We start from the raw sequence: 13,990 nt of genomic DNA on the forward strand, positions 1-13,990 counted from the left end.
TTACTCTGTCTTCTGTTCTGCACTTCTTTCTGAAATTTCCAGTTTCTGATATGAGAATAATCCTCTAAATAAGTGAAATAACCTGTATTGGCAGTTACCAACACCACACCCATTATTCTCGTCCTCCGAACTGTTGTCTTCATCATCTTGGTGATCATTATACTCTTTTTCACCTTTCAGCTCTTCCTCATCAAAATCATTCGATCTGCAGATTGAGTAGGTGTTCCAACAATATTATTAGCTCAAATGCAAATCTAGAGGAAAAACAATAGTTGAATTTATGAAAAACAACTATATCCACGTAAAATGATGAGGATGAAATCAATATTATACAACTTACACTTTATGATGATCAAACTGATGCTCCTCTCCTTCTGATTCTGTCATTTTTGGATTGTAACCAACCGATACATGTCTCACAAAACTAAGCTGCAAAATCAACAAAAACAATTATCAATGTTAGGGTATCAAAGAAATACTCAAATAATTTCAGTTACAGCTAGCACATAAGAAAATAATACATTTGCATATATAAGTGCACATCAATAATGTGGTATGCAGAAAATCAACTCGAAGCTGTATGCTAATCAAGGGTTATAACAATACAGGTTCTCAGACAATGGATTATAAATATATCTAAGAGATCCAAGTCAAACATAACTATCTCCAGGGTTATGTTGTGTAGCTATTGCATATGATCAATTTATACCAAATATGTCTATCTCCATGTTTCAGATTTATTATTTTGAAAGATTAGGAGATCAAAGATCCTTTTTCGACCATGAAAAAAGGAAACTAATCAATCAGATGGACAGTGAATAAAATTATAGCTATGAAACGTGAAGATATCATAAAACCTAAAGATACTCTAGGATTCAACAATTTGAACTTTTTTTCACTCTGACCCTATATCATCCCCTTTTCCGGAATGCAGTTTCCAATATAATTACAACAAGCATACAACTATTAAATCATATAAGATAATATGAATGTTATTTTTTTATGAAAACATCCAATGGAAGAGAATAAACCTCATCGCCATCCTTGATCCCGTAGGTTCCTATCAAATCATCATCTGAAAGTAGCTTCTGTCCGCCATAGCTCAGACAAAAATGCCCCCATACATGTAACCTGCAATAGCAAAAGTTTCAAATTGGGGTGATCTAACGCTAGCACTCGCTGCTTTTAATGACATTTAAAATTCATTAATGTCATGAAAATCGAATGACGGAGAAAAATAAAATTCACAATATCCCATAAAATTTTCTTTTTATTCTACCAAATTGTTTTATTAATTCTCATAGCTAGCTAGGTGAACAAAAAAAGATATGGATTGACAATGTACATATATGGTACATACCATGAAATCTTGCAATGGCTGAAGGCCTCTACCACGGCCCGTTTGAGATCTTCCACGTTACCATTTCTAGGCACTTCAATATCTACAATTAAATCTCAAAATTCATCAACTAATAAAAATCCATACACATGAATATAATATAATATAATAGAAATGTACGTATAATTAATTACCGAAAGAAGAGCCATCCAATTTGAGGATGGAAAGCTTAAGGGGTTCCTCAGGTAACTTATCATACAAGAATGGTGCTGCTACACAAATAAATGATCCATTCCTTTGTAATGAAGCATTCGGGCTAACATCTTCGTCCTCCATTATGTCTGAGGTCTGCATGACTAATATTAGTATGCAAACCTTCAATTAATCTTCTTCTTATTTCTGACTTGTACATTGATTCACTAACACCAATTTTGGTCCCTTTCCCATTCTATTTCAAAGGGGTTTGCTTTGGTTTATTGTTAAAGAATTAGATTTAGAATCTCTTTTGATTGGAGGACATTCTTTAAACACAAAGAATGAGATAGATAGAGAGAGAGAGGGGAAATTTGTTTAGAATTTGATGATCAGAAAAAAAAATTGGACGTCAACCAGATTTTTCTCTTTTTTCTTTCACTACTAGTTTTGGACACATACGCTTGTTGCATCGTGGATCCCTAAGTAGAGAGCTTTATTAATTAACTATAGAAGAGGTCAAAATTAATAAAACACACCTTTTACATTTTATATTATACATAATTTTGCCTACAGCAAAGTTAAAAAATATTGATTAGTTTATTTAGCTTGGATAAAGATAGTACTCATGCATATATTCAGTGGCTGAGGCAGGAATTCAATCAAGGGAGTTCAAAAAAAAAAGTTAAGCACGCTAATAATATCCATAAATAAACGGGTCGGATCATATATGAACGGATTGAATAACAAACGGGTTGACAAAATAAATCCTTAGTTCAAATAATTTCTTACAATTACAACTTATCTTAAGAAACAAATTTAAAGTACATATCTATAAAATGATAATAAAGTAGCACAACTCATTCAAAAATTTGTACAAGTTCTTCAATTCCTTTAGAATTCTCTTCGACTCCTAAAAGTGCAAATGAAGAGCAAACACAAATTTAACATTAGAGAGACTAACACTAAACACAAATCAAAGAAAAAGCACTTTTTCTTCACAAAAATTCTTTTTCGCATAAAATGGCTTCATTACATTACAAATCTACACAACTTTGAAGGGAGGTTAAGAAACCATCAAAACATAATTTTACATTTGAAAATGCAACTACATACATTATTACAATTGTATTCTACGAGGTTTCATATCTTGAAATGTCTTAATAATAACATCATTAGAAATATTATCAAATACATCTTTTTCTAAATAAGGCACCAAACAACCACTAAAAAAATCATCACTCATTTGACTCCGCAAATCATTCTTGATAAACTTCATTGCCGAAAAAGCTCTTTCAACAGAGGCAGTGACAACTGGTAAGAGTAGAGCAAGTTTCACTAAGCGAAATACCAGAGGATAATTTGAATGTTTCTTTGTCTTGACTAATCTTTTGGAAAGATTACAAAGACCATTTAGATCGGAGAACCTTTCATCAACATCGTGAACATCAATAATATAACTTGCAAGTTGATTCTCAAGAATACTCATATTGGATTCATCAAAGTCATCTGGATATAATTCAGCCATTCTCATTACTTTTCTTAAGTCAAAACTTGAAAATGAGTTAATTGGATTCAAGCAAGCAATTCCATGGAGCAAATCGGTAGTCACCTCATCAAAACGATCATTAAGTTCTTGAAGTTGCCAATCAATGATATTGCAAAACACTTCAACACGATAATGATGTAAGATTGTATAGTTAGCAAGTTTCCGTCGTGATCTTAAAGAGCTAACATATGGCTCCTCAAAGTTAGGTATCAAAACATCATGTTTGATACAAAATGTAGATACCTTGGCAATAAGAGAATCTCATTCATCATCTCTTAAGACTTGCAACCTTCTCTTTGCTACTTCAACAAGTAGCATGGCATTTGCAATATCTTGCTCTTTTTTTTTGTAAGCATTTATTAAGATCATTTGTGATTGCTAAGACATCTCTCATCAAATGCAACATAAACGCAATCTCAAATGTTTGACAAGCTTCAAGATGTCCCATTGCCTTGGCTCTTTCATCCATACTCCTTGTATCAAGAGCAAGTGATTCAAGAACCTCAAGAATAGAGCCAAACATAATAATAAAATCATTAAAGGATTTATAATAAGATCCCCAACGAGTATCACAAACTCTTGAAAGATCAAGTTGTTGATTCATGCTCCTACCGGTTGTAAGTTCACTCATATCTAATGCCACTTAAATTGTTGATTTTTGAGAATCTCGTAAAATATCCATACGCTTAAAAGAAGATACCAATACATTAAAAATATTTGAGATCAATACTACAAGTTTTTCCACTTCAACACACTTTTTAGAGACCCAACAAGAGTTAGTTGAAGTTGATGAGCAAAACAATGGATGGAATGAGCCGATTTACTTTATCGTCTAATCAACATTTTAAGGCCATTGATCTCACCTTGCATATTACTTGTCCCATCGTAACATTGTCCACGCACACTTGATGGACTCAAAGAATGTTGAGCAAGTAAATTAAAAATTGCCTCCTTTAAAGATGGAGCACTAGTATCTTGAACACGAACAATGTCAATAAGTCGCTCCATTACAAATCCCTTTCTATCAATATATCGAAATACAATAGCCATTTGCTCCTTGTGTGACACATCAAATGATTCATCAACTAGTAAAGCAAAGTAGTCACCATTTAATTCCTCAAGAATAGCTTTAACGGTCTCTATCTTACATGCACTCACAATATCTTTTTGAATCATTGGAGAAGTCATTTGATCATTTGAAGGAGCATGTTCCAAAACATAATTACGAATTTTATCATATTTTTTTGCATGCCATGAGAGAATTTTATCCCTACTAAGTGATGATTTAGATTCATCATGACCTCGAAATGCAAATCCCCGACTTATGAGAAGTCTTACTACATCAACCGACGCAATTAAGGGCATCAAATATCCATGCTTGAGTTGATTAGATTGCCTCTCAAATGCAAATTGAATAGACTGTTGTTGTCGTAGTAAATCTTGACATTTGTTTTTTGACCGATTATGTATGCTATTCGGTAGACCAATATGTTTGTCAAGACCACCCTTTTTGTTCCAGCTCTTAAATCCTATAGTTGAAAATGTTTCCCCTCCTCCTTGATTAGTGTTATAATCTTTAAATAGATAGCAATACAAACAATAGACAACATATTTACTAACACTATACTCCAACCAATCATGATATATATCATCAAACCATTCATGATTAAAACGACGCATTGATCCAGAAATATTTGTTTGAGAATACTCATGCACCGCCAGACGAGGTTGACAAGGACCATTCAAAAGGTGTGCTCTTCTAATAACATCATGATGATTTGGATGATAGCTCAATATTGATGTTCTTTCTCCAGGATCAAACTTTAAAGAACTCAAATCAAATTCTTGAGAAGAATCTAATGATACTTCTGAATGATTGGTATTTTCTTTTTGATTAGATTGACTATGACTATGAGGGGCTAAACTTGATTTCGGTATTTGAGTAAAATACTTCTTCATTAAATATTGAGACTGAATCGTAAAATAATAATTTAGTTAGAACTTACAAAAATTAAACATGCAATAAGGACCAAAACAAAATTATAGGCATAAGGCAGTGAACCAAAGTTTGAATCTCTAACAAAATAAAAGTTGAATGTTCAGGAACAAATGTTGAATGTCCATACACCATAGTCCATACCCCAACGAATAAATATATAAAATCAACCAATAAGCCAAAACAAAAAAAAAGTATAACTTTCATGTTCATGTAATCAGTGAATACGGAATAGAATTGAAATTTTCATATGAAAAAAAATTTGTCAAGAGAAGTGAATATCCGAGTTAAATAAGCTAAATATACGAGCACATCAACAAATACCAAAATCAAAGCATATAGAATTCTGAATTTTTAAAAAAAAATACAAGAACTTACAAAGGTTGCCATCAATGGTTGAATCACGAATGTAGGAGAGAATGAAATGATCCGCGGAGGTCGGAGAACCACCAGTGGCACTGCAACGAGCAGCGACAGCAAGCAGGAGCAGGGGGCGACAACAACAAGCAGCAAAACCAGACTAAGTATTCCGTTGAAAGAGAAGACTAGGAGGAGAAAAAATTAAAATATTGAAATCCCTAGAAAAGAGGGGTTTTTTTATTTGTTGACTTTTCAATTAGTGATTTAAAATTTTAAAAAATTTAATCCTTTGAAACGTCGTCATTCAGTTTATTTACTTTAATGAAAACCCTTAAAACTTACAGCCAACAAAAACGCTTAAAAATTAGGAAACAAAAATTGCTGCTTGCTGGATTCAAACCCGTGACCAAGCTCACAAACGCAATTTCCTGAACCCAGTTTACCATTGAGCTACTCCTTTCACATACATATACTCAGGGGGTTCAATTTTAATTATATACACGTAAACAAAAAAATTGATCTTATATATACGGAGTAATTTTTTTATCGAGGGGGTTCAGATGAACCCCCTCGGTACACTGTACATCCGCCCCTGCGTATATTCACCATCAGAGGTTTAAGATGTTAATGATTAAAAAAGAAAATACAAGTGTCTCTTAGTAAACAAAATCCCAATAAAATTAGTCACTATAATGAAACAGTAACTCAGTATTATCAAATGAAAATTATGAAGGTACATATATAGAAAATAATTTATAGGTTCGGATTTGATATTTATGACAGAAAGAACTATACGTTCGCAATTGATTCACTTATCTAAATCTTCAATCATTTCTCTTGCATGAAAAGAATACAAATAACTTTAAAAGTTGAAACCATTTGAACTCCCCGTTTCCGAAGTTGCTAAGCACAAAGTTTATGTCATCCGGGAAAAATGTTAACAGTTTTGCCCTCATTTTCTTATTTTATTTGATTTTTTTTTCTCGCAAAGAAAAGTCAAAACATTATCATATTTGGTTATTCTTTTCTTAGAGGAAAAATTTAAAACTCTATAAATTGAAGATTCATCTTCTTATACTGTTAAACCAAGGAAGCAAGCTGATGTAACCACACTTGAGTTAGGCTTAACTAAGTTTGTTAGAAAGCAGTTAAAAGTTAGTTATGCAATTAAACTAACTGCTAAGAGAATTGTCTAGATGAGCTACTGTACAGTGTGTGTATAAATAGTCCATATGATGTAACTTGTATGCTAAGATGAATTCAATGAGAATTTAGATTTCTTCAGACTCTTCTTCCCTTTACACTTGTCTGCTTCCTCTATTTGAGAACTTAGGAATTCTTCATCTATGAAGTTAACATGGTATCAGAGCCTCGATCAGAGAGTGCAGCAGTCTAGATTAGTCTCATATTCAAGTTGATAAGAAGATCGAGATCATGGAAATGGAAGGTACAATTCCTACAACAAATACATCGATTCCAGGCAGATCTGTGATTGATCACACACATCCTCTATACCTACAACCTAATGATACTCCAGGTAGCTCACTTATCTCAATTCAACTTACTATATCTGAGAAATATGCACTTTGGAGTAGATCGATGAGATTAGGATTGTTAGGAAAACGCAAATTAGGCTTTGTGGATGGCAGACACAGTAGAGATAAGTTTGAAACATCACTGCATGATCAGTGAGAGAAGGTAAATGCAGTGGTTTTGTCATGGATTATGAATGCTGTAAAATCTGAGCTATTAAGCAGCATCATCTATGCATCAAATGCTCATAAGGTTTGGCTAGATTTGCAAGAGAGATTTGATACTGTGAATGGTTAAAGAGTGTTCTATCTCCATAGAGAAATTGCTACACTCACACAAGGCAATCGATCTGTTTATGACTATTTCTCAATGATGAGAAACATATGGGATGAGTTTGATGCACTCATGCCATGTCCTGGGTGAAATTGTCCTGATCTCGCAATTATGCTCAACATTATGGATATCAAAGGCTACTACAGTTTCTCATAGGCCTTAATGAGACATATGCCCAATGTAGAAGTCAAATCCTGATGTTAACACCTCTTCCAACACTGAACAAGGCCTACTCATTGGTGATAAATCACGAAAGTCAAAGATCTATTGCCATGACCTCTTCAGTAAGTAAGGTCTCTGAGTTGTTGGAAGGTGATGGCTTCTTCAGTCACAAGGGAAGTCAGTCTAGCTATAATGGAGGAGGTATTAACTCTAGTAGGACATTCTCAGGAGGAGGTTCTAATTCGGGAGGTAATCACAAGGGTATAGTGTCCTCAGTAGGTGTAGTCAGACCTCAAAAGAAGGGATCAATAATATGTGAGTTTTGCAACTACAATAGGCACACTAAGGAGCAGTGTTACAAGCTTATTGTATATCCTTCTGATTGGCCTAAGAACAGGAAAAAAAGATCATCTCAGTTTGCAAATCAACTAGGAAACTATGTCTCCTCTGATTCTAAGTTAGAGAACTCAAGCTCTTATGATAGAACAAATCAGGGCAAGTCAGGAACTGCAGCACAAACACCTCATCTTTCCTCATTCACTCGAGAGCAGTACCAACAGATACTTCATTTGTTGAACAAAGGGAATGATGATTCACCCCTACTCTTCAAACTGCAAATGTAGGTACTCAAAGTTCTATTTCAACCAATAATGTAAATATTAGTTGGATAGTAGACACATGAGCTTCCAATCATATGACATCTAATCCTGAGGTGTTACATACATGTCATAAAATTGCACAACATGAGGACAATAAAGTTCATCTTCCTACTGGACAGGCAGTACCAATAGCTTATACAGGGAGTTCAAAAATATTCAATGATAGTCCTATCTCCAATGTCCTTCTACTACCAGATTTTAAATTTAACCTGTTATCATTCTCAAGGTTAACCAGGGAATTACACTGTTTTATAGCATTTTTTCCTGACTTTTGCATATTTCAGGATCTCTCCAATGCCATGGTGAAGGGGATTGGTAGAGAAGAATAGGGTCTGTACATCTTAAAGGGTAAGTATGTGAAGCTAGCTATATGTGGTCTCACAACTAGATGTGTCAATACTCCTAATAACTCTCCTGAGTCCAACACTCTTTGGCACAGAAGGCTGGGTCATGCTCCTTTGGATGTCATCAGAAAGCATGAACATCCTAAAAATTTACATCATTCACATCATATGTGTATTGTATGCCCTTTGGCAAAACATACTAAGCTTTTTTTTCCTATTAGTAGTACCTATTTTAAGTCTATTTTTGAGTTGTTGCATTGTGATATTTGGGGTCCCTATAGAATTCCTACTCATGATAGAAAAAGATATTTTGTTACCTTAGTAGATGATCACACTAGGTTCACCTGGTTGTTTCTAATTCAGTTCAAGTCTGAAGTCATTGTTGTACTGAGAAATTTCCTTACTAGAATAAAGAATTTGTTTTCAACTTCTGTGAAAATACTAAGAACTGATAATGGATGTGAATTCTTTATTACTGAATTTCAGTCTCTTATGTCTGATCTTGACATTTTACATCAGAGTTCTTGTGTCTACACCCTATAACAAAATGGGGTGGTAGAAAGAAAACACAAAACCATCCTAGGTGTAGCAAGGTCCCTTAGGTTCCAAGCTGGTTTACCTTTAAACTTTTGGGGTGAGTGTGTTATGACTGTTGTGTACATTATCAATAGACTTCCTTCCAAGTTGTTAAAATCCAAAACTCCCTTTGAACTTTTGTATGATCATCCTCATTCTCTGTCTCATCTTAGAGTTCTTGGATGTTTGACTTATGCCTCACCTACACCATAATCTGATAAATTCAAGGTTAGAGCTGTTCCAGGGGTGTTCATGGGTTACTCCTATACTAAAAAAGGATATAAAATCTATGATCTTCATTCCAAATCCTTTTATGTTAGCAAAAATGTAGTGTTTCAGGAGTCAGTTTTTCCTTTCATTCATGCAAAATCTTCTGGCTCTCCTCTTTTTCCTATTCTTGATTTGTCCAGCTTTGAGTCAGCTACTCCTATCCAGTCTACTACTCTCCATGTTACTGAACCTATTATTCCTTCTCCATCTCTCCAGTCCTCCTCCCCACTTCCTCAAACCTCATCACCATCTCCTGTTGCTCTCAGAAAATCCACCAGAGTTAGACTTCCTCCTACACGGATGACTGACTTTGTTGTCTCTTTTTCTACTGCAAACCAGTGTGCTTATCCCATTTCCTCCTCTGTCACATATTCACATCTATCCAAGTCCTATCTACATGCCCTGTCTGCTTACTCCGCTATTACAGAACCTGTCTCCTTTCAACAGGCTTCCAAAGATCCAGCCTGGGTTCATGCTATGAAATTGAAAGTTGCAGCTTTAGAATCCAATCACACATGGTCTATTGTAGATTTCCCAGGTGGTAAAACTCCTATTGGCTGCAGGTGCATATATAAAGTTAAGTACAAAGCTTCTGGGGAAGTGGAAAGATATAAGTCTAGGCTGGTGGCCAAGGGTTATAGTCAACATGCTAGGTTGGATTAGTTTGAGACTTTGTCTCCAGTTGCCAAAATGGTGACTGACAGATCTCTTATTGCTCTTGTAGCCTCAAATATGTGGTGTATCTACCAGATGGATGTACATGACTGACATGTCTTTGTAGCACAGGTCTTGAGTCAATATATGCATTGTCCAAAAAAATCTCACATGGAAGCTGCTCTAAGAGTAGTGAGATACATCAAAGGTACACCAGGAATGAGATTGTTGATGCCTGCTGGAACTACAAATCAACTCATGGCCTATTGTGATTTAGACTGGGGAGTATGCATGGAAACTAGAAGATCTGTCACAGGGTATCTAGTTAAACTTGGTGGAGTAGTGATTTCCTGGAAATCCAAGAAGCAAGAAATTGTGTCTAGAAGCTCAGCTAAAGCTGAGTTCAAAAGTATGGCAGCCTGCACTGCAGATCTTACCTGGTTGGTAGGACTTTTTTATGAACTAGGAGTTCAAGTTCAACAACCTATGACCTTAAGGTATGACATCAAGGTAGCTATTCAAATGGCTGCAAACCCCATATTTCATGAGAGAATTAAAAATATTGACATTGACTGTCACTTTATAAGAGAAAGGATAAGCCAAGGGATGATTAAAACTGATCATGTGTCTACTGAAGAACAACTGCCAGATGTACTTACTAAAGGACTAGGAAGAGCTCAACATGAATACTTGCTAAGGAAGCTAGGCCTAAAAGATATATTCAAGCCATCAACTTGAGGAGGAGTGTTAAACCAAGGAAGCAAACTGATGTAACCACACTTGAGTTAGGCTTAACTAAGTTTGTTAGAAAGCAGTTAAAAGTTAGTTATGCAGTTAAACTAACTGCTAAGAAAATCTTCTAGATGAGCTAATGTAAAGTGTGTGTATAAATAGTCCATATCATGTAACTTGTACGCTAAGATGAATTCAATGAGAATTTAGATTTCTTCATATTCTTCTTCCCTTTTCACTTGTCTTCTTCCTCTGTTTGAGAACTTAGGAATTCTTCATCTATGAAAGTTAACATATACCAAACAACAATGCATCCACATTGTAGATATTTAAGAATTTTGTTTATGCGGAGAGTTTTTTTATTTTATTTATCACTATCTCAATTCACAATTGTAAGCTTCCGCATGACACTGATTCCTTTCGAACCTAACAAAAATGTCAGATATTTATCATATGTAGATTTAGAAAACATATACATGAGTTGAATTGAGGATTGAGAGTTGAGTGCTCTTTGTAGAATTTCCACTCTTCATTCATCAGCGGCTAGCGGAACCATTTCTTTGAATGAGACCATAGTATTCCAACCATTTTTTGTACCTATAAATAGCAGAAATTTAATATTCAAATGAACTAAAAATAAAATTAATAATCTTGACTTACGATAAACATAGTAGTCTTCAAGGTTCAATGATAAAGAAGTTTAATACTCTGTGATTTTTTCCTTTCAATTTCTCAATAATTAAACAAATATGTTTCAACTTCTATGTTAAGTTTCACGGAAGACAAACAATCGGTTGTAGATGAGGAGGGATTTGAGTGAGTAAGATATTTAAGACGTGTAATTATAAAAATTAAGAGAAAGTATATGAAAATTATTATGATAATGAGAAGCGTAAATTATAATTAAATGAAAAATTATTCATTTATTTCATAAAATGAACAAATATTATTGGATATTCTAAAATAGTATAGTGAATAAATATTTTGGACAAAGAAAGTACATAGTAGTGATGTGGAGGAGTATATAAGAGGGAGGGAAGCACATGGGAAAGGGAAGAGGATCCTCTCCGATACATAATCTCTTAAGTTGATCCAGTGCATATTTAATTTAATGACATTTATCAATTTTAAAATTTAATGATTCATATTTATTTAAATAAAGCAACCTTTAAACCATGATTAACTAAAAGTCTTAACTCAGGTTAATTTATTCTCTCTCTTCCCACTTCTCTCCCATGGAGTATCAAACAATTCCCCATCTTTGTTGCAGACGAACCAGTTACACTCTCAAATTTTTGAGATCTGCCAAACCACCCAGCCATGATGCAACGGCGTTTCTCTTACTTTGGGGCAAGGTTAAGCGGAAATAGTGATAGCAGAAATTGGTGTCTTCTTGTTCATAGTTGTATTAGCCAAAATTAAATCGGGAGAAATACAACATCTTCAAAATTGTGCGGACTTTTAATTTCATTAATCTGGAAATATCATAGATTAAAAAGTTAGGGACTTGTAGTACTTGAAAGTTGAAACATCTATATACCTATAAATTGGGAAAAAAGAAATTTGGTTGATACACTTTGGGATGAAGAATTTGAGATTCATGATGATATATTATTTTTTTTTGGGATTTTGCTTTTTCACTTGCTCTTTCCATGCTTATGGAATTTATCTGAGACTGGTTTATTTTCCATTTTTTTCCTTCATATGCACTTGTAAATTAAGCTTTGCCTTTTACGATGTCACTTTTGTAAAACAATAGAAAATACACTTCTCAAAGTATTATTGAAATTATAATTGATTAAAAAATCACTCTATTTCTATCAATTCGAGAGAAAGCAGAGAGGGTTATATGACAGAGCAAGAGAGATAACTAATAGGTTGAACTATCATGGTGTTTTGCTGTTTGGGAGAGAAGTGGGAAGAGAGAGAATAAATTAACTTGAGTTAAGACTTTTAGTTAATCATGATTTAAAAGCTGCTTCATTTAAATAAATATGGATCATTAGAGTTTAAAATTGATAGATATCATTAAATTAAATATATACTGAACCAACTGGAGAAATTGTGTACGGGAAAGGAGCCTCTTCCATAGGAATGAGGAAGAAATTTGACTATTGACTTCTCAATTTGTTTGGTGATTGAGATTTCAACACATCATTCCAACTAATAGGAATTTAACAAGTCACTATGAGTTGTGACCATTCTTCATTCATTTTGCTAAAACTGAATAATGTAAGAATATGGTAAAGATATTAATTACTCCTTCCGTTCAATAATAGTTGTCCATTATATTATAAATAATTGTCTAACAATACTTGTCCAATTTAGAAAATCAAGAAATAATTTACCTTTGATGTCTAATTTACTCTTACTATTAAAAAAAGAAAAATGAACAAGTAATTAGGGACAGATGGAATATTATTGTACAGATGAAGTAACAATTTGATCAAATAAAGAGATACACCATATTAAGATATCATTAATGTCTTTGATGACTTTTTATAAGTCAAAAGAGAGGGGGATTGTCCTTGGATTATAGTCCCCCCCCTCCCATAAAGAAAGTATTTTCTATTGTCACTTTAGGCGATACAGATTTTGAGAGTTAAAAAATTTATTTTAAACGTGAATGTGAAAAAAATAAGTTTTTTTTTTTAAAAGAAAATGTACGTATTTGAAGTCATAATAGTTGACAACTTAAATTATTAAAAAGATATTTAAAAAATTTATGATTAAAAGAAATCTTTAAAATTTCAAAATTCAAAATATTTCACATAAAATTGAAATGGATGGAATAGTTTTATGGTTTGTGCCCTTGATTCTACTTTAGTTGACATTATTTTCTTATTAATTCGTTAAGAAAAAAAAAGACACATTCTTATATTTTATTTATGAGAGATTTTTACTGCCACAAAAATGTTACTTTAACATATCTAAAACTATAGATGTCAAGAACTTTATAATCATAGAAATGTGATGTTATATTTAAGACAAGTTTCAAATTTTTTTCTTATAAAATTTTGTATCAAGTCAAGTTTATTAGGTTAAATCTATGATTTATTGTATGTTTTTCTAGAGCGTGTCATATTACTTTTGAAGGTCGTTTTGTTCGAACATAAATTATGTTAAAATTAGTTAGTCTTGTATTATTTATTACTAACTCTTTGGTTTGTTGTATAAAAAAATAATATACATTGCATAATTTTTTTTAAAAAAAATTGTTTATTTGTAAGCTTATCCCTCACTTTAGTATAAAAAAGAATTGAGAAACCTCATGGATATTTTTTTGACATT

General features: G+C 33.3%; 2 protein-coding genes across 2 annotated transcripts; both read right to left on the reverse strand.

Moving 5' to 3' along the window:
• LOC125827298 (uncharacterized) lies at positions 1–1,814 on the reverse strand. The gene is made up of 5 exons (XM_049506612.1): positions 1,534–1,814; positions 1,361–1,442; positions 1,032–1,131; positions 341–429; positions 1–205 (listed from the first exon to the last, which is right to left on the reverse strand). The coding sequence occupies exons 1-5, from the start codon at positions 1,691–1,693 to the stop codon at positions 1–3; spliced, it is 636 nt and encodes a 211-aa protein (XP_049362569.1). The 5' UTR covers positions 1,694–1,814.
• An 837-nt stretch (positions 1,815–2,651) lies between these two features.
• On the reverse strand, positions 2,652–5,882 carry LOC125827319 (uncharacterized). The gene is made up of 4 exons (XM_049506624.1): positions 5,853–5,882; positions 5,455–5,596; positions 3,944–4,654; positions 2,652–3,199 (listed from the first exon to the last, which is right to left on the reverse strand). The coding sequence occupies exons 1-4, from the start codon at positions 5,880–5,882 to the stop codon at positions 2,652–2,654; spliced, it is 1,431 nt and encodes a 476-aa protein (XP_049362581.1).
• Positions 5,883–13,990: the final 8,108 nt, after the last annotated feature.

Source organism: Solanum verrucosum, unplaced genomic scaffold, assembly GCF_900185275.1.
Source record: "Solanum verrucosum unplaced genomic scaffold, falcon-dt-bn FXZP01000106.1, whole genome shotgun sequence".
In the NCBI taxonomy this organism is placed as follows: Eukaryota; Viridiplantae; Streptophyta; class Magnoliopsida; order Solanales; family Solanaceae; genus Solanum; species Solanum verrucosum.

What these genes read in the sequence shown, in the direction of transcription:
- LOC125827298 (XM_049506612.1), bottom strand. Translation starts at nt 1,693, where the DNA reads ATGCAGACCTCAGACATAATGGAGGACGAAGATGTTAGCCCGAATGCT. An exon ending in AGCCATTGCAAGATTTCATG is followed by an intron (nt 1,132 to 1,360) that starts GTATGTACCATA and finishes TTGCTATTGCAG; the next exon opens with GTTACATGTATGGGGGCATT. An exon ending in CAGTTTGATCATCATAAAGT is followed by an intron (nt 206 to 340) that starts GTAAGTTGTATA and finishes CTCAATCTGCAG; the next exon opens with ATCGAATGATTTTGATGAGG.
- LOC125827319 (XM_049506624.1), bottom strand. Translation starts at nt 5,882, where the DNA reads ATGGTAAACTGGGTTCAGGAAATTGCGTTT. An exon ending in GGGTTCAGGAAATTGCGTTT is followed by an intron (nt 5,597 to 5,852) that starts GTGAGCTTGGTC and finishes CGGAATACTTAG; the next exon opens with TCTGGTTTTGCTGCTTGTTG. An exon ending in TGGGACAAGTAATATGCAAG is followed by an intron (nt 3,200 to 3,943) that starts GTGAGATCAATG and finishes ATCGTGTTGAAG; the next exon opens with TGTTTTGCAATATCATTGAT.